This window comes from Astyanax mexicanus, chromosome 18 (genome assembly GCF_023375975.1).
Source record: "Astyanax mexicanus isolate ESR-SI-001 chromosome 18, AstMex3_surface, whole genome shotgun sequence".
NCBI lineage: Eukaryota > Metazoa > Chordata > Actinopteri > Characiformes > Acestrorhamphidae > Astyanax > Astyanax mexicanus.
Window position 1 is genome coordinate 22644498 of NC_064425.1, and position 26850 is coordinate 22671347.

General features: G+C 36.6%; 2 protein-coding genes across 6 annotated transcripts in view; one reads left to right on the forward strand and one right to left on the reverse strand.

The window, feature by feature from the left end:
* The first annotated feature begins 2801 nt into the window (after window positions 1-2801).
* On the forward strand, window positions 2802-14064 carry stoml3a (stomatin (EPB72)-like 3a). The gene is made up of 7 exons (XM_007236707.4): window positions 2802-2952; window positions 7668-7771; window positions 7884-7956; window positions 9461-9543; window positions 9777-9980; window positions 11175-11309; window positions 12159-14064. The coding sequence occupies exons 1-7, from the start codon at window positions 2814-2816 to the stop codon at window positions 12348-12350; spliced, it is 930 nt and encodes a 309-aa protein (XP_007236769.2). The 5' UTR covers window positions 2802-2813; the 3' UTR covers window positions 12351-14064.
* A 1874-nt stretch (window positions 14065-15938) lies between these two features.
* mtus2b (microtubule associated tumor suppressor candidate 2b) overlaps window positions 15939-26850 on the reverse strand; it is a 49838-nt gene continuing 38926 nt past the window's right edge. For all 5 annotated transcript variants that reach the window (XM_022679433.2, XM_022679425.2, XM_022679440.2 and 2 more), the window contains 8 exons: window positions 24972-25038; window positions 24019-24233; window positions 23635-23740; window positions 23300-23373; window positions 23116-23214; window positions 21604-21723; window positions 20946-21043; window positions 15939-20250 (listed from right to left, as the gene is read on the reverse strand). In XM_022679433.2, the coding sequence (XP_022535154.2) occupies window positions 20046-20250; window positions 20946-21043; window positions 21604-21723; window positions 23116-23214; window positions 23300-23373; window positions 23635-23740; window positions 24019-24233; window positions 24972-25038 (984 nt within the window). In that variant the 3' untranslated portion in view covers window positions 15939-20045. The remainder of the gene's footprint in view (window positions 20251-20945; window positions 21044-21603; window positions 21724-23115; window positions 23215-23299; window positions 23374-23634; window positions 23741-24018; window positions 24234-24971; window positions 25039-26850) is intronic.

The window sequence follows — 26850 nt, forward strand, 5'->3', positions numbered from 1 at the left end:
TGAACAGATGAGATACGACTTTATTTGTGAAATCTGTACTTGACCCGATCACCAAAAACAGGTCTTCGGAGGACCAATTAGGCTTTATTAGTGTTAATGCAGAGTTCTAGTATATGTGGTCACTGTGCATATAATGAGAAGACAATATATATAATACACTGGCTGGCCAAAAAAAAATTCACCACCAAAATAATATATATATATATATAAAACCAAAGAATTACACTCTAATTTTCGTCTGACCACCTTTAACTTTAATTAATTTAATGTAATTTAAAATAATTAATTTTTCCCCAAGATCTTGCATTGATGATGGTAGAAGGTTGAGGTTAATAATGGCTCAATGAGGTTAGGGGCTGGACTCTGTGGTGAACAATCCATGTGTGAAAATGATGATCTTATGCTCCCTGAATCACTCTTTCACAACTCCAGCCCCATGAATCCTGGCTTTGTCATCTTGGAATATGACTGTGCCATCAGGGAAGAAAAAATCCATTGATGGAATAACCTGGTCTGTGCTCAGTATATTCAGGAAGCCTGCTGACCTCATTCTTTCATCACATAAAACAGCAAAAAGAGACATAAATTAAAGAACAACAATAAAGAGAAAGCAAAACAGCTATGAAAAAGAATTATATATATATATATATATATATATATATATATATATATATATAAATACAGAGAGAAAGTTTAGTATCTGCCTTATCTCGGTGTGTGTGCATATAGGATAGCATACAGGAGTAAATATTTTGCTGTTTGATAAAAAAAAAAATTGTAACCATAATCCAGCTATACAAGTTATTATTTCTGGTGTATCACGTGATCATAAATGAGCCAATCTTTTATTAGACAATAGGCAAAATCATACTAACCAATGGTACTATATATGAATACTGACATGTAAAATATGTGCAGTAATATTTGTGTTTGCCAAAGTGGCACCACACCAGCTAACTGGCCTTTAAAATCAACAACACGCAATTTAGCTTCAGGTAGCACCAGGGGAGTCACACTGTAGTCAGTGTTGATGGGGCAACAGTGGAAAGTGTGAACCAGCTCACACTCGCATGGCTGCAACTCTGGAAAAACCAGTACAGGACCCAAAACAGCATTCTAAAATAGTTAAGGAGTGTATGGATAAACAACTGAGAAATGTGTAATTTGACAGTATCAAATAAATAGAACACAATGAAATAGAAGTGAGATGATAATAAAGTACAGATGGACAGTACGGAAATATTTTATTATCAAAGATTGTAATGAGTCCTGATTAACTGGATTATGCGCAGAAATAAATGAACATTTTACCATTTTTAAGAGTCTGCCACTGGTGACGCATTTTGTCTTTGAACATCATGACATAATATTTTACCATATATACAGTCCCAGTCCCAGTTTGGACACTTTCAATTTAGTGTTTTTTCACTATTTGAAATTATTATATATGCATTGTATAGATTACAACTAAACTCATGCAGTCTATACTATAAGTAGAGTAACTTGGTATACAGTGAACAGTCCTGTTTGAGTAATGTTCTAATGATATTATGGCAAGAACTACTCAACTAAGGAAAGATAAAAAAATACTTTTAATTTCAAGAACTTTGAAAGTATCCTTAAGTGCAATTGCAAAGACCATTAAAAACTTAATGTTGAAACTGGCTGTCAGAAAACGCAAGTTAACAGCACCCCAGATAAGAGCCACTTATTTTGACAAAGTATTTTGATTTGTTTAAGACTTTTAAGTTTACTACATAATTCATTATGTGTTCCTTCAAGTGGATGACTGGCTATAAAGACAGTATAATTAACAATAATCTACACAGATTTCTCTCCTGAAAACGGTTTATTTGGGTGAGTAAAGCGCTTTCGTTTATTTACAGTAAGCTTAGATTTCCAGATTTCCACTGTAGCTGGTAGTAGCAGCATTAGCGGCTAGCGCTAGCCATAATTAGTGCTAGTAAATGCTGTCCCACTTAGCTTATTTTTCAAGAACTTTTAAGTATGTGAAGGTGTGTCCAAACTTTTGCACATTGCAGTGAGTGAAAAGGATCATGACAGGCAGTGTCTGATTAAAAATCCATGTGTATAGTTAAGCTACCCTGGCAGAAATCACATGGACATATGGGACATAGTATTTTTAAATGTAAAAAAGCGTACTGGATTATAAAACAGACTATCAATGATTTTCATACATAAGGCTCACTGGATTATAAGGCATATTATGTGACACTAGACAGGGGTGTTGCCATGTTTTCCTTTTAATTCAGAGTCTCGCTGCTAAGTGGTGGTGGGGGGTAACTGAGGTTAGTAAACAAAACAGTAATTCTTGAAAAAAAAAAAAAACTTTAAGCACCAGATGTTAATCTACACAGATTTCTCTCCTGAAAACTGTTTATTTGGGTGAATAAAGTGCTTCAGTTTATTTACGTTAAGCTTAGATTTCCAGATTTACACTAAGGGTGCAGCAGCATTAGCATTAGCGGCTAAGTGCTAGCCACAAATAGCGCTAGTAAATGGCGTTCGACAGTGCTACGCTGAGAAACCCTGAGTGTTCAAGTAAGCAGGGTAATATTAGCTAAACCACACTGGCAATTTTTGGGAAAATGTAAGGATTTTAAGTGCAATTTTTTGCGAAAAATACTTATCCATGAAACGCCAGCTAAGGCCAACTGTATGTATTATTTAGTTGTTTACAGCTCAAAGCCAGCTGATAGTATCTCTTTATGCTTACCTTCACACCTGTAGCCTGTAGAGGAGAGGCCACGCCCCCCCTGAGACAGCAGGCATATTTAAAGCTCTCCTGTTACATGATCTCTCACACCCCAAGGCAACTGCTCCACAGACCTATAGAGATGACAACAGTGGATATGATGAGCAACAGCAAGATCGACAGACAGACAATGAACAGACAATCACCATCTGGGAGCATCCAACCAATCTTACATGGTATGTGTAAAACAAGCAAGACTTGAATTCACTTATTCACTGTTATCGCTAGTGAAATTCTATATTTACTCATGAATGAAAAATGCCACAGCACTTCCTGCTCAGGTTTAAAGTGGTGTATAGTTGTACAGTTATGTGTTATGAACATTTAAAGCAGCAGCATTAAAGTTTTGCTGATAAATTGAAAAAATAGTGTTCCTCAGTAAGAAGAGGACAAAATATTACAATAAAATGGCATTAATGTGCTTCTTTTCCACCATTCCTGCAAAGCCACATATACAGCTCTGGAAAAAATAAGAGACAACTTTAAATTGGTGAGTTTCTTTGATTTTTACCAAATTAAAAACCTCTGGAATATAATCAAGAGAATGATGGAAGATCACAAGCCTTCAAACCAAGCTGAACTGCTTGAATGGTTGCACCAGGAGTGGCATAAAGTTATCCAAAAGCAGTGTGTAAGACTGGTGGAGATCATGCCATGATGCATTACAAACTGTGTTTAAAAACCAGGGTTATTCCACCAAAAATGTATTTTTGAACTCATGAAACTTGTTATTTTAGACATTTCTAATTTTCTGCAAAAAAATGCTCTAAATGACAATATTGTGGCGGCTCTGGGTTGTGTGTGTGGCTGCCTGCAGGTATGTTTCTGTTCTCCTGTGTGCGAGGATGACAGGGGTGGGGCATCTCCCTTGGGAGGGGTTATGCAGAGAGGGTGGGCACCACTCTGGATCTGCCATCTGGGAGACACACAGCTGGGTTGGTGGCCTTTGGGCTATTTTAGCTCTGTGGGGATGGTTTCAGCTCTCTTAGTCTTGTTAAAGACTATAAGTGAGTGGCAAGCCTGTTCAATAAAGGAGCTGTTGAGCATTCAGCATGTGTCTCACGGGTTTTCCTTCCTCTTCCACTCCACAATATTTATATTTGGAATTTAGGAGAAACGTTAATCGTAGTTTATAGCAATAAACAACAATGTTTATTTTACTTAATATATGCCTATATATAGTGTGTATTGTAGGTCCCTGGACCTTTTTTGGCTATAACAGCTTTTGCTGGTTACCTGAGCAAACATGGTGCTGATAATGGTCCTAATACAAGAGCTACTGTGAATATAGAGATATCAGAAATGCAAATGCATGCAGTCTTTAACTGTTCATTCATACATCATTAAACCAAAGAAATGCTGAATTACAGCTGAAGAAACCTGGCTAACACAACAGTATTCTTACTAAATTGACAGATTCATTCACTCTGAAGTACCTCAACTCATGTTTTAAATGTACGTTTTAGCAGGCAAAAAACATGAACTGTAAATGAATTTGAGATGTGCCAGAGGGGGGTGTCATATCAGAAGAAATATGATCATTTAGATTCAAATCAGACACACAAAATATTATGTACAGGGGACAGGTGTGCTACTTTTTTCATCATCTTTTATAGTAGATAAGGAGATAAGACATTTTTTACATATTTCTATAAAAATACCTCCTGAAGCTTTGTTATCTGGTCTCATTTAAATAGCTAAAATTAAAAAGCTACTTAAAACTTAATATGACTTTTTTAGTGCATCTGCTCACACTGAGCAATGAAATAACATTATTTTACATCTTTTTTAACCTTATTCTTATACATTAGCTTTAATATGGCCCTTTATTTTGGAAAACCAAGCCAATATCCATGACAGATACACGCAAAAAAATTATCAGAGTAATAGTATTAAAACTGGAAAATACAGTATGTAGTGAAGTAAAATGGAAGTAGGAGAAAAAATAATACTCCAGTAAAGTATAAATATGGCATTTCAGTACTTGAGTACAGTAGTGAAGCAGTTCTACTTTGTTACTATTCATCTCTGGTTAAAAGAACATTTAGCAACGTATTGATAAGGTTCCAGGAACGTTCTGAAAGTGTGTGATATAATAATGGTTTGCATCACAATATTATTAGAACTTTTCTCACATAATATTAATAGCTAGGTGAATACTAGCATTATGGAAATGTTAAAAGTAACTAAAAATTACAAGTGATGTTGCAGAGAAGTTTAAAAATATTTAATATTAAAAAAATGTAAAAAAAAAAAAAAAAGAACATCCAGAAAACTTGATAAATTTAAAATTCTAAGAATGTTAACTGTAACATTTAGATAACGTTCTGCTAAAACTAATTCTGAGCTAAGATTACTCATTCAACAAAACTCACAGACTGCCACTTTGAAGTAGCTATTCTCTAAAAGTTATTTTAAAACTTTTATTCAGGGTTTTGAGTTTATATATTTGGATGGTTTTATTAAAATCAGTAGTTTCATGCAACTAGAAAACCATGATAAAAGGACTTTCTTAATGAGCTAAACATTTATTATTCACAGCTCACTAAAGAAAAGAGATGATACTGTTTTCATTGTGTATCACAACTGTGTCTGTAGGACTCTGTTCAGATTGCCAGCTCATAAATTATTTTTTTTTACATTTTTTCTAATTTCCATTTGGTTTAAAATGCAATTATGTAAGAAAAATCAAATCGGATCTAAAGTGTTTTTGCATCACATACAACTCAACAAACAAAGACCACATCAAATCAACAAAGCCTAGGCTGCAGCCGAGGTGAGCTGCATTTATCGGCCGCAACATTACTGAAGACTGTTCCTAAACGAAGGACCACAGCAACCCATTCAAATAGACATGCAAATACGAGTTAAAACTGTTATCACTACAGATCTGATTTGGGAAGCAAATCCATTTCCCCTGCAGTCTGAATACCATATAGCGAAGATAAAGTCTCATGTGAAATTGCTAAAGACGTTTGGGATGATATTCCTGTGGACCGAAACAAAACTTTCAAATGGGCTCTATTGTCATTACATTATACTGACTGTCAAACATGATGGCGGTAGTGTGAAGACTCGGAAATGCTTTGCTGCTCTTAGGCCTGGGTGACTTGCCCTGATTGACAGAACCAGGCATCAACCATTAATTCTGCTCTATAATAAGATACATAAGTTTAAAATAAAATCTGTATCTGGCAAATTCATTCGTATACACATGCCTGTTTAATATGAATCACTTGGTACACAGGGATTCTGGAAAAAAGTTTGTTGCTAAATAAGGCCAGAACCACCAAAGCTTCTCAGGTTTCTGTGAGTAACTATGTACAGTAACAATGAGCATCCTGACAACCATTGTTTCACAAGTTTTAGTTCAGATGTACAATATCCATTAGATATTTGGGCATACCTGGAATGGTGATACATTAATATAACACCAAAAATTCTTTAATAAGTGAGGTTAGTACATAATAGTCCTGTAAGAACATTATATTTAAAAGTATACTTTTAATTAACACAAATTTGAAACATTTTACAAAGGCAATCAACCTTCCCAAATGTGGCCAACTTAACAAAACTCCCAGAAATGCAACAACACTTTTAATATGTCACGAAAGAAGTCAGAGAAATTTTCCAACTCATCCCTTGCTAGCCTCAGATAAAGTTTGCTTTCATGACTTTAGAAGCTTTTGACACCTTTAGAAACATCCGTGTATGATATTGTTGAAGCCTTTTGGAATAATGTTCTGTGGACTGAGAACTTAAATGTGAAACTTTTAGAAGGACAGTCTTGTTACATCTGGAATAAAGCTAAAAAAGCATAAAAATATAGTAGCAGTCAAACATGGTGGTGGTAGTGTGGCAGATGCGTTGCTACTTCAGAGCCTGGGTGATTTGCTATGATTGAGAATGTCATGAATTCTGTACTCACACACAAAAGAAAAACTATACATACAGTACCAGCCAAAACAGTTAAATATGTTTTCTTTCTTTTTATGTTTTTTCACATTGTAAATTTAGTATTGAAGACATTAAAGCTGCTATTCAGGAACATGTTTGGAATTATTCTGTTTAAAAAAATGTTAAAGCAGAATATGTTTTATACTTTAGATTCTTCTAAGTAGCACATTTAGCTTTGAGGACAGAGCTGCACACTCTTGGTATTTTAATCTCAGTGCCTTCATGAGGAAGAGTCACCTGGAATAGTTTTATCAGTGTCTTGAATGAGTTCCTGGAGGTGCTGAATAATAGTTGCTGCTTTTCCTTCATGCTGTGAAGCTCCAGCTCATCCCAAATCACCATGGGTTGGTCAGGCGATTGTGGAGGACAAACACTTTTTAAGTTTAGTTTTTATGCAATTCCATATGCTTACCTTAACCCTTGTGTGGTGTTCATATTTCTGTTACTCGTTTACTTTGTTATTTGTATTTAATTCAGCAAAATAAGCAATTTTACATTCAAATGCTTTACACATGCTTGCTTCACCTAAATTGCAAGCAATATAAACAGCTTACATGGTTAATATTTGAATTTAACTCAAGATATGAGTAGAAAATTTGTTTAGTTTCAAATTTACAAATGAAGCAATGTTTATTAGCCCTTGGCCAAACATACTGTATGTAATATAAATGGTTGGGGGGTGTAAAGTGTGTGTTTATCGAAAATGTGTTTTGATATATGTTTTTCACAAAAAAATGAGCCGAACACCACACAAGGGTTAATTGTTTTACATTTTTTAATATGAACATAAAATAAAATTTAATAAAGAAATAAAGATGGTATATGGTATGTTACTATAAGAGATAAAATACTGTATGAGAGTAAATACTGTATGTATGACAGTTTAAGAAACTTTTAAAGTGATTTTATATCTGTTATTGTCTTACCTTCCCAGATGAGGAACCTCGCTCTTTGGGTTTCTGTGGCTGGTTGTTCATTATCATCTCCATCATTTTCACCATCTCATTGCTTCCTATCACCATATTTATGTGCATCAAGGTAAAAATATTACAAGCATGAAAGATATCACAGACTGTCATACAGTATGTCCACCTTTAACACAGCAGTAGTGAACTAAATGATCATTGAGACTCCTTATTCCCTTATTCAGATTGTGCAGGAATATGAGAGAGCTGTGATCTTTCGCTTGGGTCGCATCCTGGACAGAAAACCAAAAGGGCCAGGTATAACAAAACCTTTTATTTCAATTGTATGACCTATAATCAATAATATGTAATCAATTAGTAAATGTTTAAACTTTTTTTTTTTTTTTTTGAGTTTTTTGGTGTGTGATGTAGTTGTGTGTGGTGTTGAAATGTATTGGAAGGTGCTGGTCTTTATCCTGGTCTAAGACAAATTAGCATTGAAGTTGGAAGTTTCATATAACACTAAGATGTATTTGCCTGGATGTATAAAAATAGTAAAATAACATGTGCAGCAACTCTGCAGTCACAGAGCATGCTGGGAGCTTTTTCATGAGCTCTTAACCCAGTACCTACTCAGTGCCGCCACACTTTGTTTTTGTTGAGGAAGTTTGAGGTAGTAGCCTAACTCATTTCAGTAATTATTAAAGTTCAAATCTTCACTGCAAAAAAAAATCCACTGGTAAAAACTAGACAAAATATACTGGTATGTAAATTGAGATGTAGTATATGCTTATTATATTAAGCAAAATATGCCAAAGGGGTAGGCACATTTACCTTAGTAAGATTTATTTAAACTAGCAATCGCACAGTCTCAGAATAACTTAACTGTTGACATTTTGTGCTTATTTTGTGTCAAATGACATGAACTAAGGTGGAAATTCTGAAGACTGATTAAGATCATTATTTCTAAAATAAGCAAAATAATCTTAAACTTACAATGCTTAGTAAGACAAAAAAATAAGATTTATTTCATTGAAATTAGATAATTTGACTCGCTAGAGACATATCCGGACAGGATTAAATTTCTCTTTTATGGCGGATCCTCTGTGATTTTATTCCCGTCCACATCGATCGTTCCGCTTAGTTCCCGTAGTCACTGCTACGCACTGTAATTACTTTTTGGGCATGCATTTTCACTGAGATCCATGTAGACACAACAGCAGGTGGAAATGGTGGAGCTACTGAACGTGATGTCATGTGACCAAGAAAGCAAAAAAAAAAAAGTCACTGGTCCTCCTGTTTTTTCGATTGCAGTTGAGATGTAAGAATTTTATCACTGAGTAAAAGTGTGAAATATTTTTCACAGATGTCCCCCTGAGAAACTAATCCCGTCCGGGTAGGGCTTAAAGCTCCCCCATTTCCTCTCGCTGTTGTGTTTACGTGGATCTCCGTAGAAACGCTAGCCCAAAGTGTAATTACGGTGCATGGCAGTAGACAAATAGCTATTTTATGAAATGCTAGATGTGTGTCTGGACGGTACTAAAATTACTGGAGGACCACGGAGAAAAACAGTAGGTCATTGCCTGTAATTTTCTCAGAGGACGTCTGAGAAAAACACATACATGGTTGTTCCGGACAGGAATAAAATAACAGAAGACCCCCCATAAAAGAGTAAATTACCCCAGGACCCCCTGAGAAACTAATCCTCAGATAATGTGTTCCTATACAGTGACAAACAGTCTTAATCAATTTTAACTCCTGTGTGATTGACATTAGTCAACCAATTAACCAATAAACCAATTTCCATTGCTTTTTTGCATAGGGATGTTTTTCTTGCTGCCCTGCACTGATACTATGACAAAGGTGGACTTGAGAGCAAAGTCATTTGACATTCCACCTCAAGAGGTAAAACTCTATACTGGAGATTTGCTCATTTTAAATCCCTCCATACTTCTACTGCTATAAAAAATAATGTTTTTTCAATGTACTATACTCTATATGGTGCAATTTGTATGTATACTATACTAATAAAACGGTTGAAGAGTGCAATCAAAGAACAATTTCTCTTCTATATAAGCAAAGAGCATTGAGCTTCTTAATGCTGAAACCATGCTTATTTATCTCTCCTCTGAGAGCAGATTCTGACAAAGGACTCAGTGACAGTGTGCGTGGATGGTGTGGTTTACTTCCGAGTCAGTGATCCCATCATGTCTGTGGCTAATGTGGTGAATGCAGACATGTCCACTCGCCTGCTGGCCCAGACCACCCTGAGGAACGTCCTGGGTACTAAAAGCCTGGCTGAAGTCCTGTCTGATAGAGAGAGCATCTCCCACAACATGCAGGTTTGTAGAACATGTAAGAGGAACTCCTTTAGTACACTGACATGCCAAAAGTCACTGGAGAGGGATTATTATACCATAGTGCCCCATGACATTTACTGAAGAACGTCCAGAAATTCCCTTTCGGATCACCTATCTACCTACTTACCTACCTAATTAACTATATACATACCTACCTACTTACCTACCTATCTATCAACCTACCTACCTAACTATCTACCAATCTACCTACCTACTGAACTACCTGCCGAAGTACCTACCTACCTACAGAACGACCTGCCTACTGAACTACCTACCTACATACCGAAGTACCTACCGAAGTACCTACCTATCACACTACCTACCGAACTACCCTACATACCTACATAAATACCTACCAAACTACCTACCTACAGAACTACCTACATACCTACCTACCTACATACCAAAGTACATACTGAAGTACCTACCTACCAAACTACCTACCTATCAACCTACCTACCTACCGAACTACCCTACCTACAGAACTACCTACCAAACTACCTAACTACAGAACTACCTACCTACATACCGAAGTACCTACCTACTTACAGAACTACCTACCTACTGAACTACCTATCGAAATACCTACCTACCACACTACCTATCGAACTACCTACCTACTGAACTACCTACCGAACTACCTACCTACTGAACTACTTACCGAACCACCTACCTACCGAAGTACCTACCGAACTACCTACCAAACTACCTACTGAACTACTTACCGAACAACCTACCTACTGAAGTACTTACCTAACCAACTAACTAACTAACTACCTACCTAACTAACTAATAATCTTGCATTGACCTGCAGGATATACAGTATGTGTGGGGCCTCCTCAATTAAATGTCCATAAATGGACTGGAATAGACAATGCTAAGCATACGCTGACAGTCATGATAATTACCACCCACTGTGCTGTCTACTCTGAGTGGTAATGCCTTCAATGAATGCCTTTATATCACTTGGCCAGTGTTTAACCTCACTTACAAGAAAACACCTCACAACTTATACAGATGTGGGCTTTTCATAAGCTACCCCATGTAGTAACACTTTATTATCAATACCCTGTACCTAATGTACATCTCATGACCTTTGGAACGTCAGTGTACAAACAAACCAAAAATCCTTGAGTCATTTGTATCCAAAAAATATCTCTGTGATTCTACCTGCAGATTTCTCTGGACGAGGCCACACATCCATGGGGCATCAAGGTGGAGCGTGTGGAGATTAAGGACGTCAAACTCCCTCAGCAGCTCCAGAGAGCCATGGCGGCAGAGGCAGAAGCCTCTAGAGAGGCCCGTGCAAAGGTTGGCTCCCTCAGAATTATATAACAATAACTCTGAAAGGACAGTTAGCATCATAAAGCTAATAGTTAAAACATCCTATTGATAGGAAACCATTCTATTTCTGTATGTAACTGAACTCTATGTAACACATTCTACAAAGTCTATTCCTAAACCTAGTTCTGGTGGGTCTCATGATCAGAGGAGCAGAAAAAAAGGTGAAATATGTAAATAACACACTAAATAGCCCGGTAGTATTAAGGGCGGTGCCCTGGGGGGTGGGATGAGGGATGAGGGCAGTGACTCAGTGTTGCCATGTGTCTGTATACTATTCTCCTGATGACTACGCATGAATAATGCAGCATGTTTTGTAAGGCTTAACATTACACCACTACCAAGAGACAGGTTACCGTTACGCAACACTGTAGATGTGTAATCATTGCATTTTTGTCTTCCAGGAAGCAGCCATCAGTAAACTTATAAGAAATAATTAGCTGCTTTTTCCATCAGCTGCGGGAGCCCAGAGAGAACACAATTGGCCTTGCTTTCTCTGGGTGGGTAGATGTTGCTCTCCCTCCACATCACTCCAAAGGGTGATGTCGATCAGCACAAGGCATCTGTGAGCTGATGTATAACTGAGTCGCTGCCCTTTTCTCAGAGCACGCTGTGATGCTTTTTGGCAATGCTGCATCAGCAGCAGTTCGAAAAGAGGTGATGGCTGACTTCACATGTATCGGAGGAGGCATGTGCTAGTCTTCAGCAGGAGAACTTGTATATGAGACAACAGTAAATAACCATGTTTTCTGCAAACAAATCCTTTAACACAGTGAGAAAAAGCAGTTTTAGATCATGTGTGATGTGTGTGTTCTGTAGGTGATTGCAGCAGAGGGGGAGATGAATGCCTCTCGGGCTCTAAAGGAGGCGTCTATGGTGATTGCTGAGTCACCTTCAGCCCTGCAGCTCCGCTACCTCCAAACACTCAACACCATCGCTTCTGAAAAGAACTCCACCATCATCTTCCCTCTACCCATGGACATGCTACAGCCCTTCTTGACCAGAAAATGATTTTAGAAGTCCGCAAGTTGTCAGTGTTGCTTTGTTTTGATAAAGTTTAAAATATAATGCTATAGACATTCAGTTTTTTTCTGTTAGAAGAATGATTCAGTGAAGAATCAAATTTATTGGTGTCAGAAATTTGCATCATTCTATAGCAATAGAACTACAAGGCAACCTTTGTAAACCTTCAGGAATTAAATTACCAGAGATGTTGTATACCTCCATACAAGAAAACTGTAAAGATCTTTTTTTACTTCAAAATATTATTTATTTTTCCTGTTAAAATTGAAGATTGTTATATTTCTCTATGAATTGTATATTGCATTTTGCATTTCTTGTCAATTGCTTTTGCCCTCAAAATGATACAAAACACATTGCAATTTATTAACACTATTTAATACAGCATTATTATTACACAATCTTCAAATCCCATCAAAGTTTTCCGCTAAAGTTTAAGTCTGAGGGCTGTAACAGCCACTCAAGAATCTTCCAGGACTTCTTCTGAAACCAAACCTAGGCCCAATGATGACCAAGCTTCAGTTTCCTAACAGAAGACATGATTTTTTCTTATCGGATGTCTTGATAATGTCTGCCCCAGAGAATCACTGATTCACTGCGATGCAAACTAGGCAGAGTGTTCTTTTTAGTTTATGCTTCATTCCTCCCCAAACATTTTCAGTTTTATTTCAAAGCTCCAGAAGAAGCTGATAAAAATGCTTGACCAGAAACTGCAGTAGTGGTTAAAAGTAGCATTGTGTGTTGAATTTTGAAAATTCTTACTGCAAAAGTTTTTTTTTTTTTGCTTATAAACATAATGGGTGTTAAATAATTTTGAGTGCAGCTGTAGATTTTTATATATTTTCATGCTTTGATGGTTTTGTTCACTGGGACCTAATGTCTTTTAGATTTTTCCTTTTGGTTTTGACTTTCCTTTTCTATCTTATTATGAGCGACATAAAAATGTATAACTCACTTTTAATAAAAGTAAGAAGCAGTAATACACTCAGCTATTACAACATAAACTGAACTATTGCTTCATGAAATCTCAACACATTGAATATTGTTGCAAAAGGAAACGGAAAGGGAACCTGATTGCCAGTAGACACAAATATGTCTGAGAAAGATTTAGGCCAGTCACAAAACGTGCCATGGAATTAAAATAATTCATAGCATCTAATGCCAGCATCAATTAATCTATTTCACAATTAATATTAATACACAAATACAAATACAAATGATATGACAAAAGTTACCTATTTCTGGAAGAAACCTATTTGTGATTTGATTTTGTGCTGCTTTAAGTCACAATGCTGCCATCTTCAGGGCAAACAGAGTACCTATTCTGTTAATTTACACCAATCAGTCATAAGATTAACATCACTAAAAGGTAGAGTAAAAACTCTGATTATCTTCATCTACAGTGTGAAGGGATGGATATTTTAGGCAGCAAGTGAACAGTCTGTTCTTGAGTCTGTTAGCGACTCTAAATATCAGCAATGAGCTCAGGGTGTCAGACCTCTATTGCATTAAGTGTTTTTTTACCAAATAAATTATTTGTCTTTGGTCCAAAGTACATAATGTCAAATTTCGGAAAAGTGTTGTGTTTTACTGATTCATCTGATCACATCAAAGATGTTGATGCACCTTCTGGACAGGTTAATCAGCATGCTGATTTCACTGTGCAGAATTTTGTTAAGCTTTATTAAAAGTGTTTAAAAAGTGAGACATTTGGATCCTTATTTTTTTTTTTTACATTTAATTCCAAAGTGCAACATGTACAGACAGGTGTGACTGCAAACTCATCTACTGTAGTCTAGACTAACATACTGTAATACAGTGAAATCATAAAATTACAGCTTTTAGACATGCTTTCTTAACATACGCTTACAGATAAAGCATTGAATGGATTGTACAGTAGAATTTAGATTACAATGACAGAAAAGGAGTAATACACAGTCGACTGAAGTTATCCTCAACCCCTTTAAACTCCATTCATAAGTCGCATTAAAAGAAAACAATAAATAATACATTATTCATTCCATATTTATGTCCATGGGACACACACACACACACGCAACCAGAAATAGAGAGAAGAAAACTTAGAAGCCTCACCGAGTGTGTTTGCTTAACATTCCGACTTAACGATCCGAATTTTGGAAGCAATCTGATTTATGTTACTTGGGTAAATCTCATAGACCTAAGTGACGTAAACGTTAAGCTTCGTAAATATGGATCATTTTTACTGGCAATTATGCATCTTGATTATTGATGATTACTAATACTATATAACAGTGGCCTCTTACAACTTTCTCTATATGATATAAGCTACAAAAATGGAGACAAGAATCTTTGTTAAAGGAAAACTCTGGTGTTAAATTGACGTTGGGTGTAGTAAAACATGATAAAGAGCACTAACCTTTGTTAAATAGCACCTTTGCTCTCCTGCAGCTTTCCGAGATCCAGCATTTTTGTGCAGTTTGTCCAAACAGGCCAGAATAAGTTTAAATGGGGCATATTTTGCCCCTGCAGATACATTGCATTTTACACTGTTATCCAGGCTCAAAGTAGCTCAACAAAGGTTAGTACTCTTTATCATGTTTTACTACACAAAAAGTCAATTTCACACCAGAGTTCTCCTTTAATATGCATTTGTCCTCACTGGTTTTGCCTTATTCTTATGTTTTTTCTTCTTTGGATTTTAGGCCTAAATCTGATGTAGTAAAAAGTATAATACCAAAATTCTGGTTGTAATCAGATTATTAAGTGCCTGTAAACACACTCTAAAGATAAACAACCACTCAATCTTTTTTTAAATCACTTGTTTTCTAAAATTCCTTAAGAATCTTATTATTAGAGTGCTTTTGTAAATCTGAACCCAATAAGGGTTTTCAAAAGTGATATTAACATTTCAAATGTCATACAATACTTACATTTAAATGCACAAAAGGAAAAACAATAAATGAACATAATGTGAGACTTCTGTATTTGTGTATTCATAAGGTTGGTTCATTAAAGCTCATTCTGTTATAAGCTATGAATTGTTCACAGCTCTGCTCTAATAATAATAATCAATTCATCATCCTTATAAATTAAAAACAGCCTAAGTAAGAAAACATTGATGAATGTTAGAATCATCTTGAAAACAATGAAAGTGGGTTTAAAAAGAACTTCCTTATTAAGAACCGTTGGTACAAGAAAATTTTCTGAATGTTACAGTTAACATTCTTAAAATGTTCAATCTGTAAAGCTTTCTGGATGTTCTTACAACATTTTTATTTAACATTTTAAACGTTCTGATAACGTTGCTGCAATGTCACTTACAGTGTCAATGTTTTAATTTTTAGTTTTGGAAATGATGCTTTTAATGTTTCCATAATGTTAGCATTTGATTAGCTGGGAATGTAATGTGAGAAACGTTCGAATAACATTGTGAGGCAAACTATTATTACGTCAAACATTTTCAGAACGTTCCTGGAAAATTACTTCATTGTTAAACATTCTTATAATGTCCTCCGATAGCTGGGTTGTTGGTAATTTTACAACTAATAAATGCACACGTTTTGAAAACTGACATTTTTTCCAAAACATTCTTCAGGCTCTGAAAAAAAAGTGATTTATTTATACATAAAAAAAAATCTGGAATTCAAGAACAATGACTTCAACCCCTGTAAACTTCCTGACCTCTTATGATCCGTCACAAGTACCTTCAGAACCTGAGATAGATCTCTGACTGAGACGGGAGGTAATGGTATCTAAATGAACGCAAACAAAATATTGTAACACTAACGTAGGCATTAACGTTGATTCTGCTGAGGAAGTTTGCAAGACTGAGAAAAATGAGTAAACATAGACAAGAGGTATTGCCTATAGGATAAACGGTACCATATCACACTGTTCTTCAGTCTAAATTATAGCTGCAACAAATAAGTACACTTACTGTAAACAAATACCCGCAAAAAAAGAAAATCAAGTATACAATCCACGACTGAAACAAAATTACATATTGAAAAAACATTCACAAGAATAATGATTTTACCTTCTCATTGTCTCTTTTGTTATCGTGTCAGTGCATCAGTTAGAAACTTATCCTGGCACCTAATTGTGGACCAGTCACTCATTTCAATCATTTCAGTAATTATTTCACTGGAGCTGTGGAGTCTGTGATGTTTTTATTTCTTTGTAACTCACTCTGTTCTTATTGCAGAGGTTTCCAGTCTCAGTCATAAAGAATCTTGTCATATATATTTTTTGAATTCTATCTAATGCAACACATCTAACTTTAGGTGTTAGAGCAAGGAAAACAAAAAATGTGCAGTTGTTTGGAAATGGAAACCTTTGTCTTTGTAAAATCTACGGTCATCTATTAGAAATCCCAATAACGAGCAGACTTCCCTTGTATAAAAATGTATGTTTTCGCATGGCTTTGTTACAGACCCTGAAAGTTGTAGGTGATCCGAAAAGGCTTATTTTTGCAAATCCATTTTAACTAGTGAGGTAATCCAGTGCTAATCTACACCAAAACCTGCCATGCTGAGAAAAGGTCCTGAATTATTGTAATTTTATATTAAAATGTAATGTTACACCACATACAATTATTTTGTGCCACTGGCAGGACTGAATTTGTTGACATTAGTAATGTACATGTCTTTGACTGAGATAAGACAGCACTGTTGTGCAACATAGTACACTCATGATCAACAATCTAGTTAAGTTACACAGAGATTGAAGAAAGGGATTGCAATGCTATTCTTAAGGAAGTAAATGGTTACTAGGAACAATAAATGATAAAATAAAATAAATAAATAAGAGGTACACATACAGAAGTAGCATGTAATTGCAAGCTTCCTGCGATAACCCATGCAATAGTTCATTAAACAGCATCCTCAAATGGTTGCAGGGCCTTATTAACGCAACAGTGGGCTGTCAAGGTGCCTGTAATGAAGACCAAAGCTAATCTTGCATCGTTTTAAATTGTACAACACACCATGTCTCCAGGACTTGTGGACATGTAACAACTAACCTGCTGACCAAGATGCCTCCACACAGGTGTAAATGCAATCATTTATTTACAGTTATATGAAAAAGTTTGGGCACCCCTATTAATCTTAATAATGTTTAGTTCTAAATATTTGGGTGTTTGCAACAGCCATTTCAGTTTGATATATCTAATAACTGATGGACACAGTAATATTTCAGGATTGAAATATTTCCTTACTATGTTCCTCACAGTGGAAACTGACAGTTTAAATCTCTGAGACAACTTTTTGTATCCTTCCCCTGAACAACTATGTTGAACAATCTTTTTTTTTAGATCATTTGAGAGTTGTTTTGATGAGCCCATGATGCCACTCTTCAGAGGAGATTTAAATAGGAGAACAACTTGCAATTGGCCACCTTAAATACCTTTTCTCATGATTGGATACACCTGGCTATGAAGTTCAAAGCTCAATGAGGTCACCAAACCAATTTTGTGCTTAAGTAAGTCAGTAAAAAGTAGTTAGGAGTATTAAAATCAATAAAATGATAAGGGTGCCCATACTTTTGCACTGGTCAAATTTTGGTTTAATGCATATTGCAAATTTTCTGTTAGTACAATAAACCTCATTTCAATCCTGAAATATTACTGTGTCCATCAGTTATTAAATATATCAAACTGAAATGGCTGTTGCAAACACCCAAATATTTACAACTAAAATGATTAAGATTAATAGGGGTGCCCAAACTTTTTCATATGACTGTAATTGTTTAGCATTGCAATCCCACACTTCCTTCCGGGTGCAACAATTTTTTAATGAGTGTAAAACAAAACCAAGCCTTTGTCCTTCAGGTCTATGGCAATTACTTTCCAACTGTGCCACAAAGTGGTAAACAGAATGAAAAACTGGAAGACTTTTGGTAGCAGGAGAAAATCAGCATATGAATAATGTTAACCCAGGACAAACAAAAACAAAAATCCCCAAGGGCTGCTTTCACAATTTTCACTGAAAAATATGGAGTGTAAACTTTGCCTACTGGGGGCCTGTCTCACCAAGCAGTGTTCCTTTTTTAGCCAGCTAAATTTGAACTCAAACTGTTTTAATCCTGGATTTTTTGTATTAATTAACAGCATAGTAAATTCTTTTACATGGCCCGAACAAACAAAAACAAGATCTTTTTACTGGCTGTTCTTTGTTTGTATATTTTTTTGAAATATTATCTTCTTTGTTTATTTTTGCTGTCTCCAGACAGAAGTTGGATGTCAGAGTTGGGAATGACCTCACACTCGACTGTCTGCATTTCAGTTAACTATTAAGACAATTTTATATTACTGCAAAACATTTTCAACAGTCAGAGGCCAAAACAAACACAGATACCTGTGTCGGACTGCACAGTCCAAATATTTCATACATCATTTACAACTGAAAATATAATCATTATTGGTCCTTTAATTACACCAGACAAGGTGTTTTGTTAGAATTGTTGTAGTAAGGAACCCAGCCTTACAAAATGCTTTGTGAGACAGGCCGAAGCCAACTAGTCATGCCAATGGCAGGAGTCTTGAGGACATCCTGGTACAGAAAACACCAAAATAAGGTCACACGATGATGGATATCCTTTTTGTAGGCAACATCCATGTCCAACCTATGCTCAACATCCACTTGCACAATGCCTGGATTGCCTGAAATGATTACAAAGTAAAAGCTCTTGAAATTCCCCATGCATGGCAATATGAAGAAACACTTTGGTCGTGTAGTGACAGTTACTTTTTCAGTGTTATCCATGATGTTTTTTTTTTTTTCATTTCCATTGTCAAAACCAACAAAAATACATACATACATGTCAGTACAGTATATCCTCATTCGATTGCACGTGAGTTCATAAATAATGTCCTGAAATGTCTAAACAGGGCTTATTTGAAAGGGCCTGTTTACCTCATTTGAAGACAGACAGAGATGTGCCCATATTACAGAATATGTGGGTATAATACAGTAAAGTCCAGGCATAGAGAACAGGCTGCTGGTGGATGTGCATCCTTTGAAGACTTTGAATGGAGATTAATTCTTATATACATGTTTCTGCATTGTGTAATCCATTATCCTGTTGTCCTGTTATCCTGGGAAAGTTGTAAATGCTATTCGAAGTAAAAGGTTGTATAACAGGCACCATGAGATCTGAAGGACATACATAGGTAAATATAGGCAAGACAATCTGTACATATATCATATACGTTATGACATATAAATACATTACGCAGGGCATAAATGTCTTACATTTATTGTTTAAATTGTTTCAAAGCTTCTTGCAGAGCATTAATGTCAACTTCGTGGTAGGCATGAGACTCAATGAAATAAAACAAAATCAAAAGATTTATCTGTACATTCTTACTGGAAATAAATACTCTTCTGTTAAACTGAAGGATTTCCTTCATTTGTTCAAATGTATAAGATACACATTTACATTAGGGCTTAGGTGATGTATTCAGACACACACTCCTCCTGAGCCACTGAAATCCTGGAATATCAGCACCTTAGTATAATACAAACTGATACACACACACACTCAGCTCAGTCCAAACTGATACAGTCTGTGACGATACAGAATACTGTGTCTGCCTGCAGGGAGGGGCATAGATTTAGAGGGGAAATAGGGTGCAGTTGTGTGTAAGAAAGAAAGAAAGAGAGAGAGATGGATAGAGAGAGAGAAAGGAAGAGAAAGAAAGAGAGCTTATCTGGGAAATGGAGGATGTGAGGGTGAGGCAGGTCCTGAAGCGGGCCGGTGGAGGGGTGACTGGTTGGGGGACATTCGTGGGCTCAACTCTCCCGTTTGCAAACGCCACAGCAACTCCTCATTGGTGCGACTCAGTCGCTTCTTCTCATTACTCTCTTTCTCCACGTACTCCTGCAGGTTAGCATTCTCCTCCGACAGTTGTCTGAGAATAAGAGAGATAAGTGTTTAAACATACTTTATCCAAAACACTAATACAAAAACTTTTCCCCGTATATGCGTACAGTTTTAACATCTTGCATTTTAGCTAGACCATCCTCTTTTTGAGCACCGCCCTCTGGCTGAGGTGATCAGTTACGCATAGCTGAAGCACGAGTGACAGCGCCTTTTGAATCGAATTGGGACCTTAAGAATCTGAATCAAATCGAACTAGGAAATCAGGGGCGATACCCCCCACCTCAGATTCCTTTTATTTCTGATTATAAATAAGGAATAATCTACAGTTACAGTAGATACAGAAGATGCAGGCATAAGCATTTACAGCTGTTTTGCAGCATGAGGTGCGTGCATGTGAAAGGGGGTCGGATTTCAGTACAACATCGTTTTTTTTTTCTTATTCTGCTGTTTAAAGGTGATAAAAGCCTGCCTCAATTCCTGCAATTAGACTGAAAGTCTGAGCCATCTAAAAAGTGCTTTCACACTGCAAACGTTGATTTGGGTGGAAAAACAGCTTTTTTGGCAGACCAAATTTTGGTTTATGGCCACTTTAACACCTTCTGTTTTGGTTTGGACCAAACATGTTAGGTGTGAAACCCCCCTTTAATATAGAGCCCTTAGCTGAAATAAGGTTTTCTCAAGCACGTGCATGATCTGTCAATGACAAAACTGAAGTATAGAGACCTGGATGCAGCGACGTTGAGGTCTATTCTTGCTTTCAGGTCCTCATTCTGCTGCTGTAGAACCTGAACACGCTCCTCCAAAAGCACATTCTTCTGGGCCTGTTTAAATACACAACACACAGACATATTTCATTTCATCCAGTGTGTGAGTGTAAACTGTGTTAGAGCAAAGGACTCATCTACATTTTTAAAGAAGGCAATCTATCACAAATTTTCCTAATGTCCCTTATTTCACCACAGTTAGTTCATTAGGTGCATCAGTCATTGAGTGTCTAAGGTTTAGGTAATTACAAGGTTCAGGGGCATTTTTGGGATGTTACCATAGTGCCGTAAATTTAGTACTCGCCTTAATGGATAACATTTCAGCCAAAGGCCCATTTTTACTGTTGTCAGTGCACAAGGATGCTAATTAGAACTGACCAGTCAATCAGAGTTTCACTCAAAGTTTCAATTAGGGTTATGGATTAGTGGAATAAGGATACATTAACTGCATAATTAGATCCACCATTTTTTGTGTGTGTAAAAGCTTGAGTTTGGCCTCAGTATTTTCTATAAAAAGATAAGCCATTTTATTAAACCTGTTATCAACAAGTATATTCTGCAAACAAGCAACATAAACACATTTCTTTTTTTTATTCTTGTTCAGTATTGGCACCCACCAGTTTCTCCAGCTCAGATATTTTGAGTTCTTGTTGGTGAATCTGCTGGTTCTTCATCTCCAGAACCTGCTTCAGACTCTTTAGGTCCTCCTCTATGTGCTGGTATGGTGCCAAAGCATCCTTGGTACAAACACACACACACATAGGCACATACACACAGAGCAGGTGAGAATGTACAATGCTACTCATCATTTACACAAGTAAAAATAAATGTTGATACACAGACAAAAATATCTGTAAATTACTAAATAAAATGTCTATTTAATCTTTCTATTTTAGACTTCACTTAGGTGTATGCTACTTTATTATTTATTTTTTCTATTTTATATTATATTTTACAAGCAATATGTACTAAATATGCAATACTGCACACACAATTACTCTTAATTATTTTAGTTTACATGCAGCAAAAAAGCTATTTAGTACAAGTTGCTCATTTTCAGAAGTAATTTCTCAGGAAATCAGATTGTCAATCTTGTCGCTGTCTGTCTGTCTGCCTGCCTGCCACGGGCTCTAGTTCGTAAACCAAAGACTCCACTTTCCAGAATTCACCTGCACCCAACCTCCCGGACATGCCGGATAACATGATGCTTTGGCTTTCTAACTCGCCAGCCTTCTAATCCTTCCCACCTGTCCTATTATAAACAGCCCGGTATTTAATCTATTTTTATAGCTCTTCTACCCTTCGTTTCTTGTGTTTTGTGCTTCTTTGTTTACCGACCCATTCCTGTATTTCTGACCACTCTTTTGCTTAGGCCTTTGTTGTTTGTTAGTTTTCTAGTTGCCGACTTATTTTTGTTATTATTGCTACTTTTTATTGGGTATCCTGTGTATGACCTCCTTGCCTGCTCACTATGGTAAGTTGCTTGTCTCTGATGCCCTTTTGTTACTGACCTTGCCTGTCCCTGACCATTGCTATTAGTTTAGCCTTTTACTTAATAAAACAGTGCGTTTGGTATCCGCGTGTGTCTGTCATGTGTTTGACCACCATGACACAGATATAAGATAATTCTTTGTTATGAACAGGAGAGGCAAAACAAAAAAATAGAAAAAGAGCATCCCTAGACTGTAAGAATATGACTCAAAAGTGCATCTGAAAGAATGTGTTCTGAGTAAGAAAAGTAAAACAACAAAATCAAGCAAGCAAGTTCTCAGATGTTGTAAGAAAGAGGATCACCCAGAGACCAGGGCTCAACATCTTTGAATGTGTTTGTGGTGACCAGAATAGTGAGAACAAAAAAATACTTGTAAGACTTGTAAAACTTTTGTGGAAAAACCTTGCAGAGTATACCAAAAAAATGAAAAGATTAAATTAAATAAATTACATTAAATAAATGGGGTGATCTCTGACTTCTGAACAATATTATACTGCAAATGCCAATGAATCTAACTTGGGCTGAAAACAATGAATCTCTGTGAGGTTAAATTTAAGTCAGTACGTTCAGTTATAAAGAGATACAGTCAGAAATAGTCACTTAAGCACTATAATGTGATTAAGGTTAAGTGCAGTACCACAATCTGCTCATCAGTGCTCCTGCGCAGTGCTTCCTCAAATCGCTTCGCTCTGTCTCTCAGACTGCGGTTCTGAAACGTCAGTGTGTCCACCTGATCCTGAACACAACACACATCTCCTGTTATACTGGACATCCAGGAAAGATGCTGTATGTGTACACTGATCACTAAAATGATGTTCTACCTGCAGTGACAATCTGAGTTTCTCAAACTCTTCCTCCAGGGACTTCTTCTGCTGTTCATGTGCCATCTTTAGATCTGCCAGAACAAACAATATAATAAAAAAAAAGTATATAATAAAAAGAATGTTTTAACTATATAGTACCTTTTAACAAGAATTACAGGAAATATGATTAGATATTTTGATTGAAACACAAAAATACTGTAAGCCCATCCACAAGAACACACACAATACTGTGTGGTACTGTGATACAATTAGCATAACTTAGCATAACAGCATTGATCCATTATTATTATTTAATACCAAAATTGTGCGGGTGGGTTTAGAAAAGAACTCACTCTTGATTGTCCTGGCGTGTTCTTCCTGTAAGGTGGCCAGAGTGGCATTATGGGACGTCTCCATCTCCTGCAGGTTCGTCTCATGGCTCTCACTCATCTCCTCCACCTAATAAAGCACACAGACCATGCACAATAAACCAAAGGTCCGGTAAGGCTGGACCTGTTCTGGTCCATTCTGACAGGATCTAGCCTAGTTTTGTAAAAAAAAAAAAGAGATTGACAGTTAAATATAATATTAAATGTTTCATAATTTAAAGGGTTTTACCTTTATAACAGAATTTTTCCACACCTCCTTATCATCCAAACAATTTTGAACAAATTCAATAATGCAAAGGCCTTGACTATGATGAAAACCCATGAAATGCAGGTAAGTATGTCTGTCACCTGCTGCTGGTGCTGGGAGCGGAGCTGCTGTAGCTGGCTGTTCTGCTGTTTCTGCAGAAGCTCCTTCTCTCTCTGCTGCTCTTCTCTGAGCCTCTCCTGCAGAGCCTGCTGCTCCTTCTTCTGCTCCTCCTTCAGCTCTCTCAGCTCCTGCTCGAAACTGCGCTCCAGCTCAGCCTTCTCCCCCTGCAAGCGCTCCCACCTGCCCACACTGACCACTGAACACAAAGAGGGGGAGATATATATAGTTACACTGTAAAATCATAAATTAACTCAAACAATGCCCTTGTTAAGTAAATGATGTGAACTGTACTTTATATTACTGGTAACTTGACATTACTTAGACAGTGGTCTGTGTTTCTTTGATTAAAAACCTCTGGAATTTTTGCACCAGGAGTGACATAAAGTGATCCAAAAGCAGTGTGTAAGACTGGTGGAGGAGAACATACTAAGATGCATGAAAACTGTGATAAAAAACCAGGGTTATACCAATAAGTATTGATTTCTGAACCCTTAAAACATTATGAACTTTTTTTCTTTGCATTATTTGAGGTCTGAAATCTCCGCATCTTTTTTGTTATTTCAGCCATTTCTCATTTTCTGCAAATAAATGCTCTAAATGACAATATATATTTTTTTTTTATTTGGGAGAAATGTTGTCCATAGTTTATAGAATAAAACAACCAAGGTCATTTTACTTTAACATATACATATAAATAGCAAAATCAGAGAAACCTATTCAGAAACTGAAGTGGTCTCTTAATCTTTTCAGAGGTGTATGTTTCAAGTGAACACAGGGGAAGGTGGCCAGCGTGAAGGTCTGAAAGACTGGAAGTTTGCATTTTTCATAAAGGTGGTCAGCATACATCATGACATCATGCTACCATTTCCAGTGCGCCACCTCACCTCATGTGGGTGTGTCCAGGGTAAATCAGAGCAGCCTTAGTGCCACTTACCCACTTCATCCCTGATCCGAGCAAGCTCCAGGGACAGCTCCCTCTCCTTCACCTCCGCATTCTCACTCTGCACACAACAGACACACAAAACAGCAGGACTAAAATCAGTTACAGTATCACACCACATCGAAGAAGCCTGATGGGGATGTCATCTACAATCAATGTGATAACTGAGCCCATACATTCAGGGCTGATCGAACTCACTGAGTGGGATTTCAATAGGACACTCAGGGGATCCTATTTAGCGAGATCCCCACTACACTCTGAACACAAATACTCAAAGCAACAGCCAGTAACACGCCATGATCTAACACTATTGATTTTCTCATTTCTGTCCTCATAGTTCATGTCTAGCCGCACAATAGCCATGTAACTAATCACTGACATACTGAGAAAACAGGGAGGACAAATGATAGCAGTTCCAGTTGCTGTACTGAGAATAGTGATATATACATTCATATATATATATAGCTCTGAAAAAAACAAGAGACCACTTAAAAATTATGAGTTTCTTTGATTTTACCAAATTGAAAACCTCTGGAATATAATCAAGAGGAAGATGGATGATCACAAGCCATCAAACCAAGCTGAACTGCTTGAATATTTGCACCAGGAGTGATATTAAGTTATCCAAACACAGTGTGTAAGACTGGTGCAGGGAAACATGCCAATATGCATAAAAACTGATAAAAAAACAGGGTTATTCCACTAAATATTTATTTCTGAACTCCTAAAACTTTATGAATATGATCTTGTTTTCTTTGCATTATTTGAGGTCATTTTATAATGTGAGATTCAAAGTTTGAACGCTAGGTGTCAGAAATGGGCCAAAGAGTCTAAAAGCGGAGAGGGTGCGCATTTCTAGCGCAGAAAAACGGGGTAAAAAGAGTCTAAAAGTTGCCGTAATTAAGGAGTTTAATATTAAGAGACATCATGACATTAAACATCAATTTGAAAAATCTTAGTTCTTAGTTTGATTTCAGAAGAATGCATTAATTAAAGATGCACTAACAGGTGTCCCAATACTTTTGTCTATAGAGTGTATATTTGAAATTATTAATATATTTGAAAGTATTAATACATTGAATATTAATGTATCTTAGGCTGTCAGATAAAGCTAATTATTTGAATAAATCGATTAATTATTACTTGGCATTTGTGGTTAGTTTAAATAAGTTCTTCTTTTTTTTTTAAACTTTAAAAATCACTTAAACGATTAGATCTGAATAATCAGTGACTCAGCTTTATCACTCATGTATATATTCAATACTGGCGCTGTGTGTCATCATAGTGTAGCTGTATATTATGAGTCAGCATTTCTGTAACCCACTGCCTTCCACTCTAATTCAGTCAGCAACTTAATTACCTGCAGGATCAGCCGTTCACCCGGAAGGCTTAAGCTTGGTATAGAACCCACAACCCTATAATCAATAACCCAGAGCTATAATCGCAGACTCACCACTGCCCCACCATTGAGCCAGCACTTACTAAATAAGGGAATTCACTAATACAGGGCATACTTGTGGTAAACATTCCATAAAAAAACAAATCTCTTTAGTTTTAACCTTTTACTCTGATGGTCCTAGTAAACATACCCAAGCCAAATTAAGACAGCAACACATCTGGGAGGTGAGGTCTCTCACCCTCACACTGAGGCTGGTGAGGTCTCAGGAGAGCCTTTTTGTGAATATAAATCTCAGTTCACCTTCTTCCTCACCAAGGCAACCTAATCTAGTTTCATTTGCTACAGGAGAAAATCTGTATTTGTCATGGGAAGGGTGGTCTCAAGGGCACTGTCCCCACCTAGCACTGAATAGGCCCATAAATCTACTTCTTTAACTGGACTAGACCCCCACACATTCCCTGCCAACTATCTTCA

Bases quoted from the DNA above. Each gene is read 5' to 3' on its own strand.
- stoml3a (XM_007236707.4), top strand. From the start codon at position 2,814: ATGATCTCTCACACCCCAAGGCAACTGCTCCACAGACCTATAGAGATG. The intron at 9,544-9,776 runs GTAAAACTCTAT...CTCTGAGAGCAG, and splicing joins TTGACATTCCACCTCAAGAG to ATTCTGACAAAGGACTCAGT. The intron at 9,981-11,174 runs GTTTGTAGAACA...TTCTACCTGCAG, and splicing joins GCATCTCCCACAACATGCAG to ATTTCTCTGGACGAGGCCAC.